Here is a 20,551-nt window from a genome sequence, read left to right as displayed (position 1 = left end):
ACGTTAATCTGGATGTTCCCCAACCAGAAACTGGATGATCCGGGAGATCCGCTCCCTATTGAAGTCCAGGTCTGAGGCATACAAGTCAGGCAGCTCTGACCTAGAGAGGAAATGCAGGTACAACCTTCGTAAGGCTATCAGAGACACCAAGAGAAAATACCAAATTAAACTTGAGATACAGACTAACCACATGGACACCTGTCATAGAGTCATAGAGTCATAGAGATGAACAGCATAGAAACAGACCCTTTGGTCCAACTCGTCCATGATGACCAGATATCCCAACACAATCTAGTCCCACCTGCCAGCACTCGGCCCATATCCCTCCAAACCCTTCCTATCCATATACCCATCTAGATGCCTTTTAAATGTTGCAATTGTACCAGCCTCCACCACTTCCTCTGGCAGCTCATTCCACACTCATACCACCCTCTGTGTGAAAAAGTTGCCCCTTAGGTCTCTTTTATAACTTTCCATTCTCACCCTAAACCTATGCCCTCTAGTCCTGGACTCCCCCACCCGAGGGAAAAGACTTTGTCTATTTATCCTATCCATTTCGCTCATAATTTTGTAAACCTCTATGAGGTCACCCCTCAGCCTGCGATGCTCCAGGGAAAACAGCCCCAGTCTATTCAACCTCTCCTTGTAGCTCAAACCCTCCAACCCTGGCAACATCCTTGTAAATCTTTTCTGAACCCTTTCAAGTTTCACAACATCCTTCCGATAGGAGGGAGACCAGAATTGCACAAAATATTCCAAAAGTGCCCTAACCAATGTCCTGTACAGCTGCAACATGTCGTTTGGAACAAGGCTTACACAGTATAACGGCCTACAAAGCAAAGTCAAACAGAATTGCAGGCAACAATACATCCCTACCCGATTGAGGTCAATGCATTCTACGCTTGCTTTGAACAGAAGGTGACTGAAACGATGACACCTGTCCCGACAGCATCAGGTACGTCTATACCAACTGTCACCACCGCAGATATTAGATCGGCATCCTTGGGAAGTGACTGGCCCGGATGGAGTCCCGCTGTGCACTCAGATCCTGTGTGGACCAGCTGGTGGGAGGATCCACTGATATCTTTAACTTCTCTTTACTGCGATCTGAAGTCACCACTGCTTGAAGATGACCATCATCCCAGTACCAAAGGAAAATCCTGCAGCGTGCCTCAATGATGACTGCCCTGTGGCTCTGACCTCCATCATTATAAAGTGCTTCATGAGGTTAGTCATGGATCACATCAGCTCCAGCCTACTGCGGTATCTTGATCCTTTGCAATTCGCCTCTTGGCACAACAGGTACACAACCGGCGCCATCTCCCTGGCCCTACATTAATCCCTGGAGCATCTGGATAACAAGAATATCTACATCAGGCTCCCACTTATTGACCTCATCTCCACCTTCAACACCATAATTCCAAACAAACTCACATTTTTAACACTGAGACCTAGGTCTTAGCAACCCCCTCTGTAATGAATCCTCAACTTCCTGACCCATAGACTACAATCAGTAAGAATAAGCATGTCTCTATTTCCTCAGGAGGCGAAGGAAATTCAGCATGTCCACATTGAATCTTTCCGATTTTTATAGATGCACCATAGAAAGCATCCGATCCGGATGCATCACAGCAAGGTATGGCAACTGCTTTTCCCAAGACTACAAGAGACTACCGAGAGTCATGAACACAGCCCAGTCCATCACACAAAGCAGCCCTCCATCCACTGACTCCAATTATATTTCCCGCTGCCTCAGAAAAGTGACCTACATAATCAGACCTCTCCCACCCTGGTTATATTCTCTGCAACCCTCTTCCATCAGGCAGATGGTATAGAAGTTTGAATACACATACAAACAGATTCAAGAACAGCTTTTTCCCTGCCATGAATTGACTTTTGAATGAACTTCTCAAATGTTAATGTTGGTTATTCTCTCTCTCTCTCTGCACCCTCTCTGCGGCTGTAACACTGTATTCTGCACTCTGTTCTGTTACTCTGACACCATCTGTATGGTATGATCTGCCTGTACAGCCCTTTTCCGTATCTCAGTACACGTGACAGCGATAAATCAATCAAGCACCAGAGATGGATCATAACATTACTGACTAGGTTGGTTGAAAATATGGAAAAGGTCGTTACTTTCAGTCGCTGGGGCTCAGTTGGTCAATGTTGTTAACTGAAAGGTTGGCCTTGTGGTGTAGTGGTAGTGTCTCTACCTCTGGGTCAGAACGTCAGAAGTGTAAGTCCCACCTATCTTGGAATTGTTTTATAACATGTCCAAACATGATTAAAAATAAATATAAGGGGTAATTTCTTCCAGGTATAGTACCCACACAACCAGGTAAGGGATAACAGTTGCAATAATTGGCAGGCACAGGCTTTGAAGTCCATTGGCTTGGAATGAATACGCTGGAAAATTTCACTGAAGTCCAATGCAATGCTAATGGGTGCACTGGGTGCTGTATCGAATTGCAAAGTTGAACCTGAGTTAACCCAATATAGGAAATAGCTAATGGCTGGGGAAACTCAATAGGCCTGCAGCATCTTTGGAGAGAGGAACAGTTTCTCTCTCCACAGATGCTGAAAGGCCTGCTGAGTTTCTCCAGCATTTTCTGTTTTGATTTCAGATTTCTAGCATCCACAGTATTTAGCTTTTCTGGGAAATAGCTGCATTAGTCATGAAAAGGCATGTTATTGGAAACTTTTGGAAAAAAACCCATAAACCCTGGTCACAGGACTGGAGTTATAAAGCCAGGGTGTAGCAGAGAATCATATTCACTGAGGGAAGCGGCAGAAACAGAGGGCAGACCTGCGCAGACTTCTGGCGCTTTTTATTCCTCAGATTTCTTGTCAGCCGCTTTGGTTCGTTGCCCAGTAGTTCAGGTTGTCGGAAGTATTCGTAGAGTTGGTTGGTCCATTGGCCGAGGCTCCTGATATGGAGCCAAATAGTGTCTGCAGATTAAAACAAATGTAAGCATCACAAACACCGATCTCCTTCTTTGTGGCTGAAAACAACAAATGCTGGAGGTCACAGTGGGTCAGGAAGCACCCATGGAGAGAGAGCAAGCTAATGTTTCCAGTCTCGATGACTCTTCATCAGAGCTGACATGAAGTGTGGAGGGGGCAGCTGGACTTGAGATGTTAGCTTGCTCTCTCTCCATGGGTGCTGCCTGACCCACTGTGATTGTCAGCATTTGTTGTTTTCAGTACAGATTCCAGCATCTGCAGTAATTTGATCCTCCTTTTTTCTGGACTGACATCATAAACAGTTACAGTGGCATGCCACTAGATGTCACTCTCTGTACATGGTTTGGAGTCCAGTGTGTGACCTCCCTCAAATAACAGTTTTACTCAACATTCATGTCTTTTCTCAATTGGGCAACGAAATGATCCAGTTGCCTGTCGACTCCTGATGGTTATATTTATTTTGACATTGGTTTCAAAAATATAAAAATGATGGCTTTGAGGAATAATTCCCTCAACCTTTCAGCTGATAAAAGTACAGAAGAAATATTTAAAATCATAGCTGGCTCATTTATCTAAGTAGGCATGTAGGGTAATACTATAGGACGCAGTATTATGGTAGGATTTCAGCTATCTACTGACCCCTGCTGGAAACTGTGTGAAGGTCGATTGACAACAGGTCTATCCCTGTTCAAAGTTTGTGCGAAGATTTGTAGCTCGGGTGCTCGTTGCTGTGGTTCTGTTCGCCGAGCTGGAAGTTTTTGTTGCAAACGTTTTGTCCCCTGGCTAGGCGACATCATCAGTGCTTGGGAGCCTCAGTGTTTTGTGCAGTCCTTGCATGGTATTTTGTACACTACATTGGTTTTGCTCATGTTGGGTATTGGGTCCTTCGTTCCATGCAAGGACTGCACAAAACACTATATAGGACAAACAGGAAGACAGCTAACAATCCGCATACATGAACACCAACTAGCCACGAAACAACACGACCAGCTATCCTTAGTAGCCACACACGCAGACAACAAGCAACATGAATTCGACTGGGACAACACTACTATCATAGGGCAAGCCAGACAGAGAACAGCCAGGGAATTCCTAGAGGCATGGCATTCATCCACAAACTCCATCAACAAACACATCGACCTGGACCCAATATATCAACCACTACAGCGGACAGCTGAAACTGACAACCGGAAGCGGCAGGGACAGACCACTATAAACACCGGAGGAAACACCAAAGACACGCTTCGCAGGAGGCTCCCAAGCACTGATGATGTCGCCTAGCCAGGGGATGAAACGTTTGCAACAAAAACTTCCAGCTCGGTGAACAGAACCACAGCAGGTCTATCCCTGGTTAGATTTCCCCTTAAGGGAGTATCAGGTAATTAGCCATAATTCACAAAGTACCATAACCATCTCTTGACATTGCAGACTGTTAGTTGGCTTTGTATGTAGCTTGAATGTCACAACTCAGTCAGCATGGGTAAAGTGAAGGAGGCAGTTTTAAAATTCACAGGAGGATTGCACCTTTAGAACATAAGGGTCTGCAACTCATCGAAGATTAGGTCGATGAGCATTGGATTTTGTAAGATCTTAGCAGATCAGAGCGAAATGTTTTCACAGGAGACAGTTGAAAAGACCTAGAAGGTTCCAGATTTGAACTATTTTCAGCTTGAATTAATTTGCTTCAGCTACAATAGAGAAACTCAAGGTAAGAGTCGATCCATGACTGAGGCAGTGGAAAGTGGATCGAATCCACACTCAATGTGGCCCAATGGCATCTGTCAGAAATCGCAATGTATCTTGTGATTGGACATCATCCCCACAAACTGTTAGGATTCAATTGAATAATGACCCAATGAATTTGATGTTGGTGTTGAAAGGATTGGAGGACTTCAAATGGGACAGAAGAAAATGCAAAGAAAAGTCAGAGAAAATTAACAGGGGAATTAGAGAAGGTTTAGAACATAAGGTGGCACGGTGGCTCAGTGGTTAGCACTGCTGCCTCACAGCACCAGGGACCTGGGTTCAATTCCAGCCTCAGGCAACTGTCTGTGTGGAGTTTGCACTTTCACCCTGTGTCAGCATGGGTTTCCTCCCACAATCCAAAAACGTGCAGGTTAGGTGGATTGGCCATGCTAAATTGCCCATAGTGTCCAGATTGGATGTGTTAGTCAGGGGTAAATGGAGAGAAGTAGGGGAATGGGTCCAGGTGGGTTACTCTTCGGAGGGTCGGTGTGGACTTTCTGGGCCAAAGGGCCTGTTTCCACACTGTAGGGATTCTATGTTCTATAAGAAGGTGAGGAATAGGAGCAGGACCCTGCTCAGCAAATCAATAAGATCATAACTGATCTAATCAAGGCCTTAAATCCACCTTCCTGCCTGCTCCCCATCATCCGGCTCCCTGCATAACAAGAATGTGTCTAACTCAACCTTGAATATGTTCAATGGCCCTTCCTGCACTGATGACTGAAACAGAATTCCAAATGTTAGCGACAGTCTGAGAAAAGCATCTCCTCCTCCTCATCATTTTAAATGAGAGACCCCCGTTATTTTGCCCCCAGTTCTAGATTTCCCCACAAGGTGAAACATTCCCTCAGCATTTATCCTGTTGAAGCCACTCAGAATCTTAACATGTTTCCATAAGATTAGCTCTCATTCAGTTAAGCTCCAGTGTTGCAACCTGCTCAATCATTTCTCATTAGACAACTGTTTCATCCCAGATATCAGTCTGGTAAACCGTGTGAACTCCCTCCACGTACAAATTCATTTTCTCAACACCTTGTGTTTTTTATCTTGTGTTATCTTCTTATCCTCTGGGTGGCATCTCATCAAATTCCCATTGGTAAAGAAAAGTGTACAACAAAACTTTTAACTAAAGTTAAAAGCTTAAAGTTGTCAGGGGCATGGTGGCTCAGTGGTTGGTGATAGAGGGACTTTATTTATTCAGAACAGATATCCAAGATACAAAAGAATGCACAATCATAGAAAATCTACAATGTGGAAGCAGGCCATTCGGCCCATTGAGTTCACACTGACCCTCTGAACAGCATCTCTTCCTGACCCACCCCTCTACACTATCCCTGTAACCTTACATTTCCAATGGCTCGTCCACCTAATGTCTTTGGACTCTGAGAGGAAACCCATGCAGACAAAGGGAGAGAACGTGCAAACTCCACATGGACAGTTGCCCGAGGGTGGAATCGAACCCATGTCCCTGGCACTGTGAGAAGCAGTGCTAACCACCATGCTCCTGACAAATTGAGTAAAGAACAGCTCCTGAAGGTACATGTGTCAGTATTATTTATCAATAGGTTTAAGAGAAGACAGGAGGGTAATTTATAAAAGATGTACATAGGAACAGGGTGCTTTTTAACAAACAGGAAACAGCACCTGGCCTTATGAACCTGTTCCTTTCCTACAGGTCAATCAATTTATTTGCTCCTCTTTAACCCTTTCAATCTTTCTCTTCAAAAACACAACCCGTTACCTCTGGAACCTACTTTATTATCGTTTCCTGAAACATTATTTCACAGCGCCAATCTTCCTTCAGGCAGGATCAACCACCTGACATACATCAACGTCCTTAAGTCTGTACTTTTTGCACTCACTGGTTTCTGAACCTTTGTTACATCAGATCGTTGCGATCAATAATCTGGCAGATCTCTTTGCAACTTCAAACCTCGTCACTTATAGGTCACCATGATGTCTACTCTTTTCCATTGAAATCCAAACATCCTCAACCCACCTTCACAATGTAAGGTCTAAGCCTTCTCACAGCGTACCTTGCTGCTCTGGAGCACTGCTGATGGTAAATGGATGCCACTCATACTTGGCTATTGCTGGAATATTGACATACACATAATCTCCGGGTTTGTAGTGAAAGAATGGCGACCTTTTGATTACGAGATGGGTAACCTGAATGTTAAGAAGAATACTTTCATTATAATCTCACATGCAGAGGTCTTCCTTCGAGTAGCTACTTGGCACAATCAAAAACATCACACCCCTGTCAGCCTCCAAATCCCAGAGAAACCCAACACTGTGTGGGGATCAGTCACTGGAAGTGATTCTCCCCAGAGTCATGATTTGGAGATGCCGGTGTTGGACTGGGGTGTGCAAAGTTAAAAATCCCACAACACCAGGTTATAGTCCAACAGGTTTATTTGAAACCACACTACCTTTCGGAGTGCTGCTCCTTCATCCACCTGATGAAGCACAATCACCTGGTGGAGGAGCACAGCTCCGAAAGCTAGTGCCTCATATTAAACCTGTTGGACTAGAACCTGGTGCTGCGGGATTTTTAACTTTGCTCTTCCCAGAGTGACCACTTATCGGAATAAATCGGGCATTTTACATGCACGAGTGCTTGGAGTGGATCTTCCGTGAGCTGAAGTGGTGTAGGGAGGTGAGTGAACAGGCCAAGGGGTACCCTTGCTACATCGCAGGCACCCTGGAAGGATGGGGCAGTGGGAGGCAGGAAGCTCTCCAGAGAGCGCCGTTGCCCATGCCCGTGGATGTGGTGTTTACCAGGGGGATTGGAGTGGTGACGAGGCAGGCCAGAGGGTTGTCAGGGTTACAAAGATGTTGCCAGAGTTAGAGGGTTGGATCCATTGGGAGAAGCTGGATAGGCTGGGGCTGTTTTTCTTGCAGTATCGAAGGCTGAGGGGTGACCTTATAGAGATTTATAAAATCATGAGGGGCATGGATAGGATAAATAGACAAGGGCTTATCCTGGGGGTGGGGGATTCCAGAACTAGAGGGAATAGGTTCAGGGTGAGAGGGGAAATATATAAAAGGGACCTAAAGGGCAACTTTTTCACGCAGAGGGTGGTGCGTATATGGAAGTGGTGGTGTAATAACAGCATTTAAAAGGTATCTGGATGGGAATATGAATAGGAAAGGCTTAGAGGGATATGGGTCAAGTGCTGGCAAATGGGACTAGATTAGGTTAGAATATCTGGTCGGCATGGAAGAGTTAGACTGAAGTCTGTTTCCCTGCTGTACATCTCTATGACTCTAAGTGGTGGAAGGATGCAATGGCAGGTAAGTGAGGGAGAGATTGGAGATGACACTCCCTCTGAGTTTTTCAGTATTGATGATTAAAAGTGGTCTTTTCAGCCAGGCCAGCAGTAGCAGCCTGCTCACTGGCTCACAATGACTGTTGTAACCAAGAGGGAGGTTCAGAGCACCTTGGGAGACTGCATTGGCCTCCATTAACAGGCCTTTAATTACATCAATTGTCTGTGCTCCTTGAAGGCTGCAACTCATCCAACCTCCACCAACACCTCCCCACCCATCCTGCTCCCAGGAAAATGGCTCAAAGGCAAGATGGAGTGCAGAACCAGGCTGATTACTGAAGCTGCAACTTTCCATGCCAATGCTCCCTCTATTCCCAGTCCTGGGAGAGCTAAAAATCCAGACCCTGGACTGAGTACTGTCTTGATATCACATGCTGAGAACGGAGTACATTTCAGCTTAATTTAGATTCTATTTCCTCAGGCTGTTGGTGATGTTTCAATAGTGAGTGGAAAATCAGAGAGTTTCAAACTGACAGAGTCAGTAATTAGGAGATGTCTAGTAGTTGAACAAAAAATACAAAGACAATTTTTATTATTCATTTACAAGATGTGGATATCATTAGCTGGGTCAGCATTTATTACCCATCTCCAATTGCCCTGAGGGCATTTAAGCGCCAACCACATTACCATGTGTCTAGAATCACAGACAGGCTACACTGGATAAGGATGTTAATCATCGTTCCTAAAGAAGGACATTAGTAAACCAGATGGGTTTTCCCCAATGATGACTTCATGGTCATTATTAGACTCTTAATTCCAGATTTTTTAAATTGAATCCAAATTCCACAATCTGTCATGGTGGGTCTCAAATCCAGGTCCCAACAACATTACTTGAGTTTCTGGATTAATAGTCTACTTACAACACCTCTAGGCCATTGTGTAATATGTGATTTTAACACATTGAAGAGCCAAAGTTCATGAAGCAGGGATTCTTTGTTCCATTGGCATTGGGTCATTACAAGCAGAAAGGGGAAAAAAAAACAATTATTTGAAGGGTAAACAAGGAACTATTTACAGTATGTACATGGAATTAGCCTGTGAATTATATTGGGCTGAGGAATTCCTTTTGTTTGCTCCCCCTTGCCACCAGCCCTCTTCCCACCAAAGACAACTTAGTTCCAGCGAGATCATGTGGACTGCTCCAGTTTCCCCTCTCTCACCATCACCAACTGTTGGTGGGGGTCCTGTTACAATTCCGACATCCTTCCTCAGAAATGTACTTGGGGAATAGCAACAACAATTTGCATTTTTTTTAGCAGAGGAGACTAAACTGAGGAGACTCTAAATCTCCTGTTTATATTTTTTTTTACCACATTGCTGCCTAACTGCGGTAGTGCTTATAGCAACCTGCATTTATATGGTGGCAAGTTCATCTCAGAGTCGAACAAGACATCCAACTTTTAACAGTCTGGTTTGACCTCAGGCAGGGAGAAGGATGGAGACGGTGACTATAGAATGGAATTTGAGGCAGGGACCAAAGATAAAGTCTATTATCTTTGCAAATTTGGTATACAATGGACCATCTTTTTACAATTTATCCATATTCTCTTCATCTTATTGTTCCATACGATAGGCCTGTTGTGTGCTCAGTTGGCATTCAATGCCCACATCTAATTGCCCTTAAGGGGAGTCACCAGAATTGCTTCAATGCATCTCTTGGCTAATCCAATGTTGGATTAACATAAAGCAAATATATCAGCAAAAAGTATCCTTGCACTTAGGTGCTCCATGTGCTTCTCACTATTTGAACAATACGGTATTTAACTGACAGTTTATAATGTAGCCCACACCTGAACCAGAGAAAATGCCAACTGACCAGATTTGTCATTACAGGTTCCTGAATAAAGTATAAGCTTTGGTAGATGAATGGCCACAAAAGTTAGCTGAATTTTTCATACTCTAAGATCCCTTATTACAATATCCCGGTATCTATATTCAATCAGGAACTGGCTAATGTTGCTACAATAGACATACTGCTCCAGATTTAGGTTAGATTTTTTTCCTTCTTTGTCAAACAGAGCACCCTCTGTCATGAAAGAATCTATTCGAAGGCTCCAATCCAAGGAAATGGGCCAGTAAGCAGAGGTGGTGGTGTTACTGACACTGGACGAGCAATTCAAAACCCCAGGCCAATGTTGAGGAACACGGATTTGAATCCCACTGTGGCAGCTGATGAAAATTGAATCCAAGAATATCTGGAACAAGGAGCCTAACCTAATGGTGATCACATAATCATTGCTGACTGTCCTAAAAAAACACAACCTATCTGGTCGATCAATGTCCCTTAGTGACATTACCAGGTAACATTTCCTAACCTGTAACTGGTCTGGTCTACATGTGACTCCAGCTCACGCAACAATGTAATTAACTCTCAAATAAAAACTGAAAGAACTGAGGATGCTGAAAATCAGATACAAAAACCGAAATTGAGGAAAATCCCAGCAGGGCGAAAGTGAGGACTGCAGATGCTGGAGATTAGAGTCAAGATTAGAGTGGTGCTGGAAAAGCACGGCAGGTCAGGCAGCATCCGAGGAGCAGGAAAATCGACATTTTGGGCAAAAGCCCTTCATCAGGAATGGACGGCTTTCCTGAGGAATGGCTTTTGCCCGAAACATCAATTTTTCGGCTCCTCGGATGCTGTCCGACCTGCGGTGCCTTTGCACGACACAAATCTCAGCAGGTGTAGCAACATCTGTGGAGAGAAATCGGAGTTAAAATTTCAGGTCCAGTGACCCTTTCTCTCCACAGGTGCTACCAGATATGCTGAGCTTTTCCAGCAATTTGTTTGTGTTTGTAATTAACTCTTAACTGTCCTCTGGGCAATTAGGGACGTGCAGTAAATACTGGCTAAGTCAGTGACGCCCACATCCCGTTAAATTTAAAAAAAACGAATTTAAACAGCGTCAAAAAATGGCTGTCTCTGCACTTGTTCAATGATGAGTGTGAACACACACTGTACATCACTCACCTTAGATGGCAGTAAGTTAACCTCCACAACCTGAGTGCCACCAATTCGTGAAACTGTGATTCCCACTATTTTTTCCATAAGGAACAAGAATCCAGAGACCACAAACCACTTCCAGAAGTTGGAGCCATGAAGGATTAACAGAGACCAGACCCAAATATAACTCAAGTGCGTCCAATAAAACACCTGGAAGAGAGGGTTTTGGATTGTTCAGCATTAAGAAACCTATGGTCAATTTCATGACTCTCTGTGATCATGCACATTTTAAGCACCGGTTCGTCAATATTGATCAAAAACTGCATCTCTAACAGACAATAAGATCCATTTGACCCAGACTTCCGTGTTACATCAGCTGCTGTGAACTGTGTTATCAGGACAAACTTCAGAATATGTATCGGGTGATGCCAGTCAGACAGGATCAAGAAACAGGACCACAGGATGTCATTAATAAGCTTCTTGTGACAAACCTCATCTGCCAATTAGCAAACCTCGAACTTTGTTGGTAAGACTGGCCCTTAATAAACACATTCAGGACTAGCCCAGGCCCCTGTGCTACCAACCTCCACTACTGGGGCCTCAGTGCCAACTCTTCATGCACTTGCGGAGAGCACAGGCAGTGCTGCATACTACCAAGGTGTGTCCTCTCAACAGATTGAGTTCCTTTTTTACTCATGCATGGGATGTTGATGTTGTTATTCGAGCCAGCATATATATTTCTCATCCCTAATTACTCAAAGGGCTGTCCTGTTCCTTGGATGCTGCCTGACCTGCTGTGCTTTTCCAGCACTACTCTAATCTCGACTCTGTTAATAGTCAGCAACATTGTTGTGGGTCTGGTGCCATGTGTAGGTAAGATTTCCTTCCCTAAAAGACATTAGTGAACTAGACTGGATTTTACTCACACAGTCGCTGTTCATCATAGAATCACTACAGTGTGGAAACAGCCATTCAGCTCCCCCCCACCATATTCTTGTAACCCTGTATTTCCCATGGCTAATCCACCTAACCTGCACATCCCTAGACATGATAGGGCAATTTCCCAGTGCCAATCCACCTAGCCTGCATGGTGGCTCAGTGGTTAGCACTACTGCCTCACAGCACCAGGGTCCCAGGTTTGATTCCAGCCTCGGGCGACTGTGTGGAGTTTGCACATTCTCCCAGTCTGTGTGGCTTTCCTCCAGGTGCTCCTGTTTCCTCCCACAATCCAAAGATGTGCAGGTTAAGTGACCATGCTAAGTTGTCTGTAGTGTTAGGTGGATTAGTCAGGGGTAAATATAGGGGTGGGTGGGTTTCTCTTCGGAGGGTCAGTGTGGACTTGTTGGGCCAAAGGGTCTGTTTCCACACTGTAGGTAATCTAATCCCTGGGCACTATGAGGTAATTTCTCACTGCCAATTCACCTAGCCTGCACATCCCTGGACAATTTCTATGGGACTATGGGGCAATTTCTCATGGCCAATCCACGTAACCCGCACATCTTTGGACTGTGGAAGGAGACCCACCAGGCACTGAGGAAATGATCAACCATGATTTCTAATGGTACAGAAGGCTTGATGCTGATTCTATCATGAAGAATCATTAACCAGTAGGCAATTGCTGAAATTGGAGAGGAGGGAGATCATTGTTCATCTCCTTGTGCTGGTTCACAGTTCAGAGGCTCCCTTGCAACATCAGGTTGGTGCTGAATTTCTGACCTAGGGAGATGTGTGGGAGAAAATAGCTCTGACTAAAATAAAAGCTGTGTTCCCTTGGCAAAATTAAAAACAGAGTTTGACTTAACATTATGTAATGGTAATGTTACAGAATTAGCAGAAACCTGGAAAAGTAATGCAAAGCACATAAATTCAAATTAGCATGGAAAGAAGATTGGCTGGCCAGCAGAAAACTGAGGGCATGCATCAGTGGGTCTTTTTCTGATTGACAGGATGTGGTAAGTGGAGTATCATTTGAGTCTGTATTGAGACTTCGGCCTTTTACAAGTCACATCAATTACTTTAAAAGGATAAAAGGTGTGGTGCTAAATCTGCAGATAACATAAAGATGATAGGAACAGATGTTGTGAAGAGGATATAAGAAGGTTGCAAACAGATATAATGGGCTGAGTGAGTGGGAAAAATCTGGCGGTTGGAATATAAGATGGGAAAATGTTAATTTGTCCATTTTAGCATGAAGAATAAAAAAAGCAGATTACTTAAATGGAGAATGACTGCATGCTCGATACAGGAAGAATGTTTCCAATGGTGAGGAAGTCCAGAGCTAGGGGTCACAGTCTCAGAATAAGGGATAAGCCATTCTGGACTGAGATGAGGAAGAATTTCTTCACTCAGAGAGTTGTGAAACTGTGGAATTCCCTCCCACTGAAAGCTGTTGGGGCAAATTTGTTAGGTATGTTGGAGTTGGACATGGCCCTAGCGGCTAAAGGAATCAAGGGGTATGGAGAGAAAGCGGGAGTGGGATACTGAGATTACATCAACTACCATGATCATATTGAACAGTGGGGCAGGCTCGAAGGGCTGAATGGCCTTTTCCTGCTCCTATTTTCTATGTTTCAATGAAACAGCATCCAAACAGTAATAATAGACTTAACGTAGTGTGCAACCATGTATATTAAGTCAAGCAACATTATCCTTTTGATCATGAATTGTCTTGCCTTAGTGATTCTACACCAATGATCAAATCATTACATTTGGTTTTTAACTTAAATTCTAAAGAGTACTGATTATAGTTTCTTATACCTCAAAATGTCCACTCCTGCGAACGAATGTACTTGAACAGATTAACATCAAAATTATCAGAAGCAGCAAAATTACTCCAGTAATGGATGCCGTTCCATAAATCCAACCAATCCCAGGTCTTGTTGTGAAGAGATACTCCCATAGCTGGTAGGTTCCACCACTGAAAGTCAAATTCACTGCAAAAGGAAATACATCATGATAAACGCACCACCTCTTGGTGTCATTGAGGTGACTGGAATGGATATATCTAAGGGGAAGTGAGATTAGTACAAGGACAAAGGAATTGAAAGGCATGCTGATATAAGGATTAGGATCGCAACTCCATGAAACTTGCACCATTTCTTCCCTGTGGCTGGTTCTCTCCTTAATCCTGGTTCTCTGGCTTGTGTCATTCCAGCAGCTAGTATATCCCCCCAGCAGATGCAATCACCAACACCTCCATAAATTCCAACCCTTAGTGTTTCTCCAATCAAATCATTGAAGGTAGTTTAAATGTTCTATTCAAATGAAACCCTGATTTTCAGGCTTTGAAAACACTATGGCAGAAAAGATGCTTTTTTGTGTAAATTGTATTGTCCATCACCTTTGAATACTTACCAAAGTTTATGAGATGAGCAATAGCATGAACAACACTCAGTCCAAATATACCAAATCCCACCAGCTGGTGCAGGAGTACATGCTGATCCAAAGGTAGAACCCTCACCACCCAAGTTGCTCTTAACCAGGTCAGACATCGGCGTAGCATAAGGACCTTAACAATGGAAAAGTAGTTCATGTTTGGTTAAAATATTCTTAATTTCCTAGAAAATAAATAATGACAAGAACAAACGAAATTGGCTGATGTATTTAAAGTAACCTGCTTGTCTTCAATGCATCCAATTGCAGAGTAGGTCGGGCAGGGGGTGGGGGGGGGGGGATATAAAGTGGTCGCAGATTAGTCTAGTACAGAATTCAGGAGAATCCTCATTACCCAGAGAGTAGAATTGTGTCCTAATATGAAGAGCTGAGTGCTGAGGAAGCTTGGGTGAATGGGATAAGATAAATGGTTCCTTTAGAGACACGTTCTCCCCGTGTCTGCGTGGGTTTCTTCCGGGTGCTCCGGTTTCCTCCCGCAGTCCAAAGATGTGCAGGTCAGGTGAATTGGCCATGCTAAATTGCCCGTAGTGTTAGGTAAGGGGTAAATGTAGGGGCATGCGTGGGTTGCGCTTCGGTGGGGCGGTGTGGACTTGTTGGGCCGAAAGGCCTGTTTCCACACTGTAAGTAATCTAATCTAATCTAGTAGTCAACACAATGAACTGAGTGGCCTCCTTTTGCGTTTAACCATTCTATGGTTCAACAAAAACAAATCCTGCTGATTTTGAACAGTTTGATTAAACTCTCCATTGCCTGCTTATAGTAGTGACCAAGGCAGGGGAGGTGGAGTTAGCAGGACTCAGCAATCTTCAAATTGTCATTGTTTGTATTGGGGCAGAGACATTGAAGGGGTGAAAGTGAGGACTGCAGATGCTGGAGATCAGAGTCAAGATTTGAGTGGTGCTGGAAAAACACAGCAGGTCAGGCAGCATCCGAGGAGCAGGAAAATCAACGTTTCGGGCAGATGAAGGCACATTCCTGATGAAGGGCTCCTGCCCGAAACGTCAATTTTCCTACTCCTTGGATGCTGCCTGACCTGCTGTGCTTTTCCAGCACCATTCTAACCTTGGCATTAAAGGGGTGAGCAGCCCTCCCTGAAATGGATTTTCCCTGATTTATATTTCTATTTTACACAATCAATCAGAGACATGAGAATCTGCTGATACCTCAGCTGTGTGCTGTGAGGAGGGAGAATCTCAGCATTGTCCCCTGATTATTGTGTATGCACCTTCCAGCAGCAATCAATTGACAGCAATCAAGGACAGAGGGACCCTGATTGTTTTGCCACTCTGTATGAGCACAGCTCTGTTAGTGTGGCTGCAATTAAGTCCTCACATGCTAAGGACCTTCGTTGCTTTAACCTGCTCAACTGGCATTTGTACCCTTCAATCTCCTTTACCTGAGAAAGTTCAGTTAAATCAGGTTAAGGTTAAATTCCAATGGGAGCTAATTTCAGTACTCACCCCGATGAAGGTACAGTTAAAGTTAAGGCACTGCCCACAACCTTTAGCCAACATGACCCATCCACCAACGTCAACGTGTTTTAGTGCAGCAAACGTGAAAAGAAAGATATTGACGAGGATGTAACAGCACATGAAGAGCAGCTTGCGGCTATTATTGTGCCAGTAGGCTGGTGTCAGATACCGCGGGGTCTGCCTTGTGTACTTCTCTGTTGCTGGTGGCTTTAGCCAATTGGCAGCACTGTAGGAAAAGAGTTACCAAATTAACTGCTGTCCTCCCTCAGTGGAGTGAGATATGTTACCTGTAAACTTCTCAAGGCTGATAATAAATAGCATTGCACATGTGTGAACTACAGTGAAGCTCCCTGTTCAACAATTCTATCATGGGATTTGAACTCAGGACGGTATAGTGGCTCAGTGGTTAGCACTCCTACCACTCCCAACCTACCAAAACACACTTCACCAATTGGAAGACCTTCTGTCACAAATCCAGGCTCGAGCACTGTCAGATAACACCATGAGGATATTCTGTCCCATGCCATGAAATAGATTTAGGTTAATGTATTCATGACCCAGTGGCTCAGTGGTTAGCACTGCTGCCTCACAGCACCAGGGGCCCAGATTCGATTCCACCCTTGTGTGACTGTCAGTGTGGAGTTTGCACATTCTCCCCGTATCTGTGTGGGTTCCCTTCAGGTGCTCCAGTTTCCTTCTACAGTCCAAAGATGTGCAGGTTGGAGTGGATTGGACATGGGAAATTGCCCATAGTGTCCAGGGATGTGCAGATTAGGTGGATTAGTCATGTGAAACGTAAGGGATAGGTTGGGGGGGGGTTGCTTTTCGGAGGGGTGGTGTGGACTTGACGGGCCAAATGGTATGGAGAAATTCTATGAACTCTATCGTTGTATATACAAGGTATTCAGAGATCCACAGTAATTCCAGAACTGCTGATTTTCATTGGCATCCAAGGCTCACCAAATATAAACTCTAGTATTGAAATTCACCACACTGCTTCCAGACATCTTGTTCACTTATGCATAAACTCTCAGTTTATTTCTATGCCGACATTGTAAGTATCCCTCATAGAATTATACAGCATGTAAACAAACCTTTCAGTACAACCAATCCACACTGACCATAATCCCAAGCTAAACTAATCCCACCTGCCTGCACTCGGTCCATATCCCTCTAAAGCTTTGCTATTCATTAACTTATCCAATTGACTTTTAAACCTTGTAACTGTACTTGCATCCACCACTTTCTCTGGCAGTTCATTCCACACATAAACCACACTCTGTGTAAAAAAAATTGCCCATCATGTTCTTTTTAAATATTTCTTCTCTCATCTTAAAAATATGCCCCTAGCTTTGAATGCCCCCACTTTCAGGAAGTGGCCCTTGCCATTCACCTTACCTAGTCCCCTCATAATTTTATAAACCTCAATAAGGTCACCCCTTTACCTCCTAAAACCCAGTGAAAAAAAGCCCCAGTATTTCCAATCTATTTTTCTATCTCTAACCCTCTATACTTCAGCCCATTGTGTCTGCTGCTGTTTGTTTAGGCTAGACTGGTTCCTGGAATAAATGGGCGTTTGACTGAAGAGGTTAGGCTTTTACTCACTAAGAGTTTTGAGGAATGAGGGATGATCTTATTGAAACATACAAGATGCTGGTGGATCTTGACAGAGTAGATGTTGAGAACACATTTCTAATAGTCGGGGAATCTCGAGTTGGGGGACATAGTAACAAAATAAGGGGATCCTCCTTTCAAACTGAGATGCGAAGGAATTTCCTCTCCCAAAGGATAGTGAATTCTCTAACCCACAAAGTTGTTGAGGCTAGATCACTGAAACGATTTAAAGAGGACGTGGATAGATTTTTGAAATATTATGGAATTGACGGCTTTGCTGAGCTAACATGAGAAAGGAGATAAGGACTGGGGCAGATCAGCCATGACCTTGTTGAAAGGCTTTTGAGGGGCTGAATGCCCTCCTCCTGCTCCTATTTCTTGTGGTCTTCTGCATTGGACTAATCCCACTGCCCTGCTCACTGCGTAACATCGTGTCTGATTTCAAACACAAGTGTGGCTGATACTGAATTGTGCAAAGAAGTTCACAATCTCAGCAGATGACAGAGTCCTGTGAATGGTACTGGGTCTTCACAGATTACAATGAGTACAGAGGTATTTAAGATGGTGGAAAAATGATCGTCAAAAATTTATCAAAACCGTGAGATGATGTCTATCAGGTGAAACTGGACAGACTGGGACTCCTCACTTCAGTAAAGGGAAGGTTGTCAGGGGACTTGATAGGGATCTTTATGATTATGAAACACTTGATATGGAATTCATTGAGAATTTTTCTGCTCATAAGTAAGACTAAAGGCCATGGTCTCCCTCCTATAGGAGGTAGGCTATGAAACTTATAAGGGTTCAGAAAAGATTTACAAGGATGTTGCCTCTTTATGTAAAGAATGAATCTGGCCACTATTGTCTAAGGGATTCAGGGCCCTGGAGCAAACTTGTGATGATGTCACAGAGCTGCAGATCACTAAACATAAATAGAGCAGCATGGTGGAGTCAGAATAGCCCACATTACGTTAGGGACAACTCTCTGGAAGGCTAACATGAACACACAAAGAAGATGGATTAATTTGTGACTAATTTAATCATAATGTATCTATGATCACCAAAAAACAGCAGGGTTTAGTATGAAGGTATCCTTAATAGTATTACTTTGAAGTCAAAGCTTGAAGACAGTTTATGATTTTGCTCATTCCTTGATCAGTCTGGAAATTATCCAAGCTCATTGTATGACATCAAACCACATGATAAAACAGTGACCACGAGTAATCCGTAAGGCAAACAATACAGAGACACTCAACGGGAAGTTAGATAACATGAGGGAGAAAGGATAGAACATTGTGCCAACACCATTGTATGAAAAGCGGTGGGAGAAAGCTTCTTAGAAGCCGTAACATTGGGTGTGGACCAAATGGCCCAATTTAATGGTATGCCCTGATTTTTAAAAAAATCTTCATTCACAGGATGAGGGTGTTGCTGGCTAAACCATCATTTATTGCCCATCCTGAACTGCCCAGAAGGCAGCTACGAGTCAACCATATTGCTCTGGGGACTACAGTCACGTGTAGGCCAGACCGGATAAGGATGGCAGTTTCTTTCCCTAAAGGACACTTGTGAACCAAATGGGTTTTTCAGACAATGGTTAAAAGGGTCATCATTCAGATGTTTATTGAATTCAAATTCCACTATCTGGTTTACATACCATAATCAAACATGATACCCTTTGTAAAATTCTAATTGGCACTGGTCCAGACATTCCACCACATTCAAATAGCAGCAATTACTTTTTTATGTGAAAAATGCTTCGTGTTTGTTCGCACTTGCCACACATAATTTTCTGTTATGTGTCATCTCGTGCGTTGGTGAACACTTAACATATTTATTTGGAACTTTTCCTTTGATATATTAATGGAGATGCAAACACACTTATAACACCATTAAAATAGTAGAAAAAGAAATTTAATTTGAATCGTTTAATTATTGCCTGCTAATGTTTTAAAGAGCTTTACTTCAAAGTCGTTAGAAATGACAGGGTTTATTTTCAAATTGCCAGTAGTCCTGCACAAGTGCTTAATGTATTTGCATTTAATCTCTTTGCAAATGTTTCAACACAGCACTAGTCAGGTAATGTAACCCTACAAATCATATTGAAATGAAGGATCAATCTCTCAGTGCCTGTAGGATTATGCAGCACTCAAAGCCACAATGCAGAGAAGTACATGGACAACTGTGTTTATTTGACATCACTGCACAAGATTGATGTTACAGAATGGCACCACCAATCCTCAGTAGCAGCAATGTGTACTGTCTTACAGGATATACCAAGGCTCCTTTGACAGCACCCTCCAAACCCACAAACACTTCCATCTAGAAGGACACTGGTAGCAAATACATGAGAACACCACTACCTGCAAGATCACCTCCAAGTTGCTCACCATCTTTATTTGCAAGTATATTACCATTCCTTCACTGTTGTTGTGTCAAAATCCTGGAACTCCCTTCCTAATGCCAGAGTGGGTCTACCAACAGAAAATGAACTGCAGAAGTTCAGGCAGGCAGCTCACCACCAATACCCTCTGACAGGCAATAACTGGGGACCCAGTCAACGATGCCAATGTCCTTTGAGTGAATTATACCCAAGAGAGTCAACGCTGACAATCTGCTGATATCAAATTAACCAGTTTCATTTTTCAGACAGCCAGCTGTCCTGGACCTTGCAGAGTGTGGGAGATCCATGCATCCAGCGCGGTGCACTCTGTGACAAAGTATTGGTGTGACATAAGGTAGTCACAGACGAATGTCATATGGAAACCTTAAAGTTTGGAATAAAGGCCATTATTAATGCAACAATCCCCCTTCTTGCAGCTCTGTAATAACCTCCAGGAGAGCTTCACATACATTTAGATCTCATGCTCTTTCTGTCACAAAAGTCTAAATTAACTGCTTCATTGGTCAACACACTTGTTTACAATATATTTATGCTTAATTAAACATGCCTGTTGCTGAGTGAAATTAGGGAATTGCTGCAAATATTGGACAAGCGCATGGAACCTCAATAGAAACATCACCTTAGCTCCCACTTGGTGGAAAGTCTTGACAAAGCCAGTGATTCAATCTGGCCCAATTGAAGGGGT

The 20,551-nt window shown here is 43.6% G+C and overlaps 1 protein-coding gene across 1 annotated transcript in view; it reads right to left on the bottom strand.

The window, feature by feature from the left end:
• Window positions 1–20,551, bottom strand: part of nox5 (NADPH oxidase, EF-hand calcium binding domain 5) — a 79,836-nt gene that overhangs the window by 41,748 nt on the left and 17,537 nt on the right. The window contains exons 4-9 of the mRNA XM_087981470.1: window positions 15,840–16,077; window positions 14,337–14,494; window positions 13,744–13,903; window positions 11,014–11,196; window positions 6,750–6,882; window positions 2,810–2,952 (exon numbers count right to left, since the gene is read on the bottom strand). Coding sequence (XP_087837596.1) covers window positions 2,810–2,952; window positions 6,750–6,882; window positions 11,014–11,196; window positions 13,744–13,903; window positions 14,337–14,494; window positions 15,840–16,077 — 1,015 coding nt within the window. The remainder of the gene's footprint in view (window positions 1–2,809; window positions 2,953–6,749; window positions 6,883–11,013; window positions 11,197–13,743; window positions 13,904–14,336; window positions 14,495–15,839; window positions 16,078–20,551) is intronic.

Source organism: Chiloscyllium plagiosum, unplaced genomic scaffold (assembly GCF_037043375.1).
Source record: "Chiloscyllium plagiosum isolate Xiang-an unplaced genomic scaffold, Cpla_swu_hap1 HiC_scaffold_39, whole genome shotgun sequence".
NCBI classification, from domain to species: Eukaryota; Metazoa; Chordata; class Chondrichthyes; order Orectolobiformes; family Hemiscylliidae; genus Chiloscyllium; species Chiloscyllium plagiosum.
The sequence above is the reverse complement of the archived record's forward strand: the minus strand, read 5'-3'. Positions and strand labels throughout refer to the sequence as shown.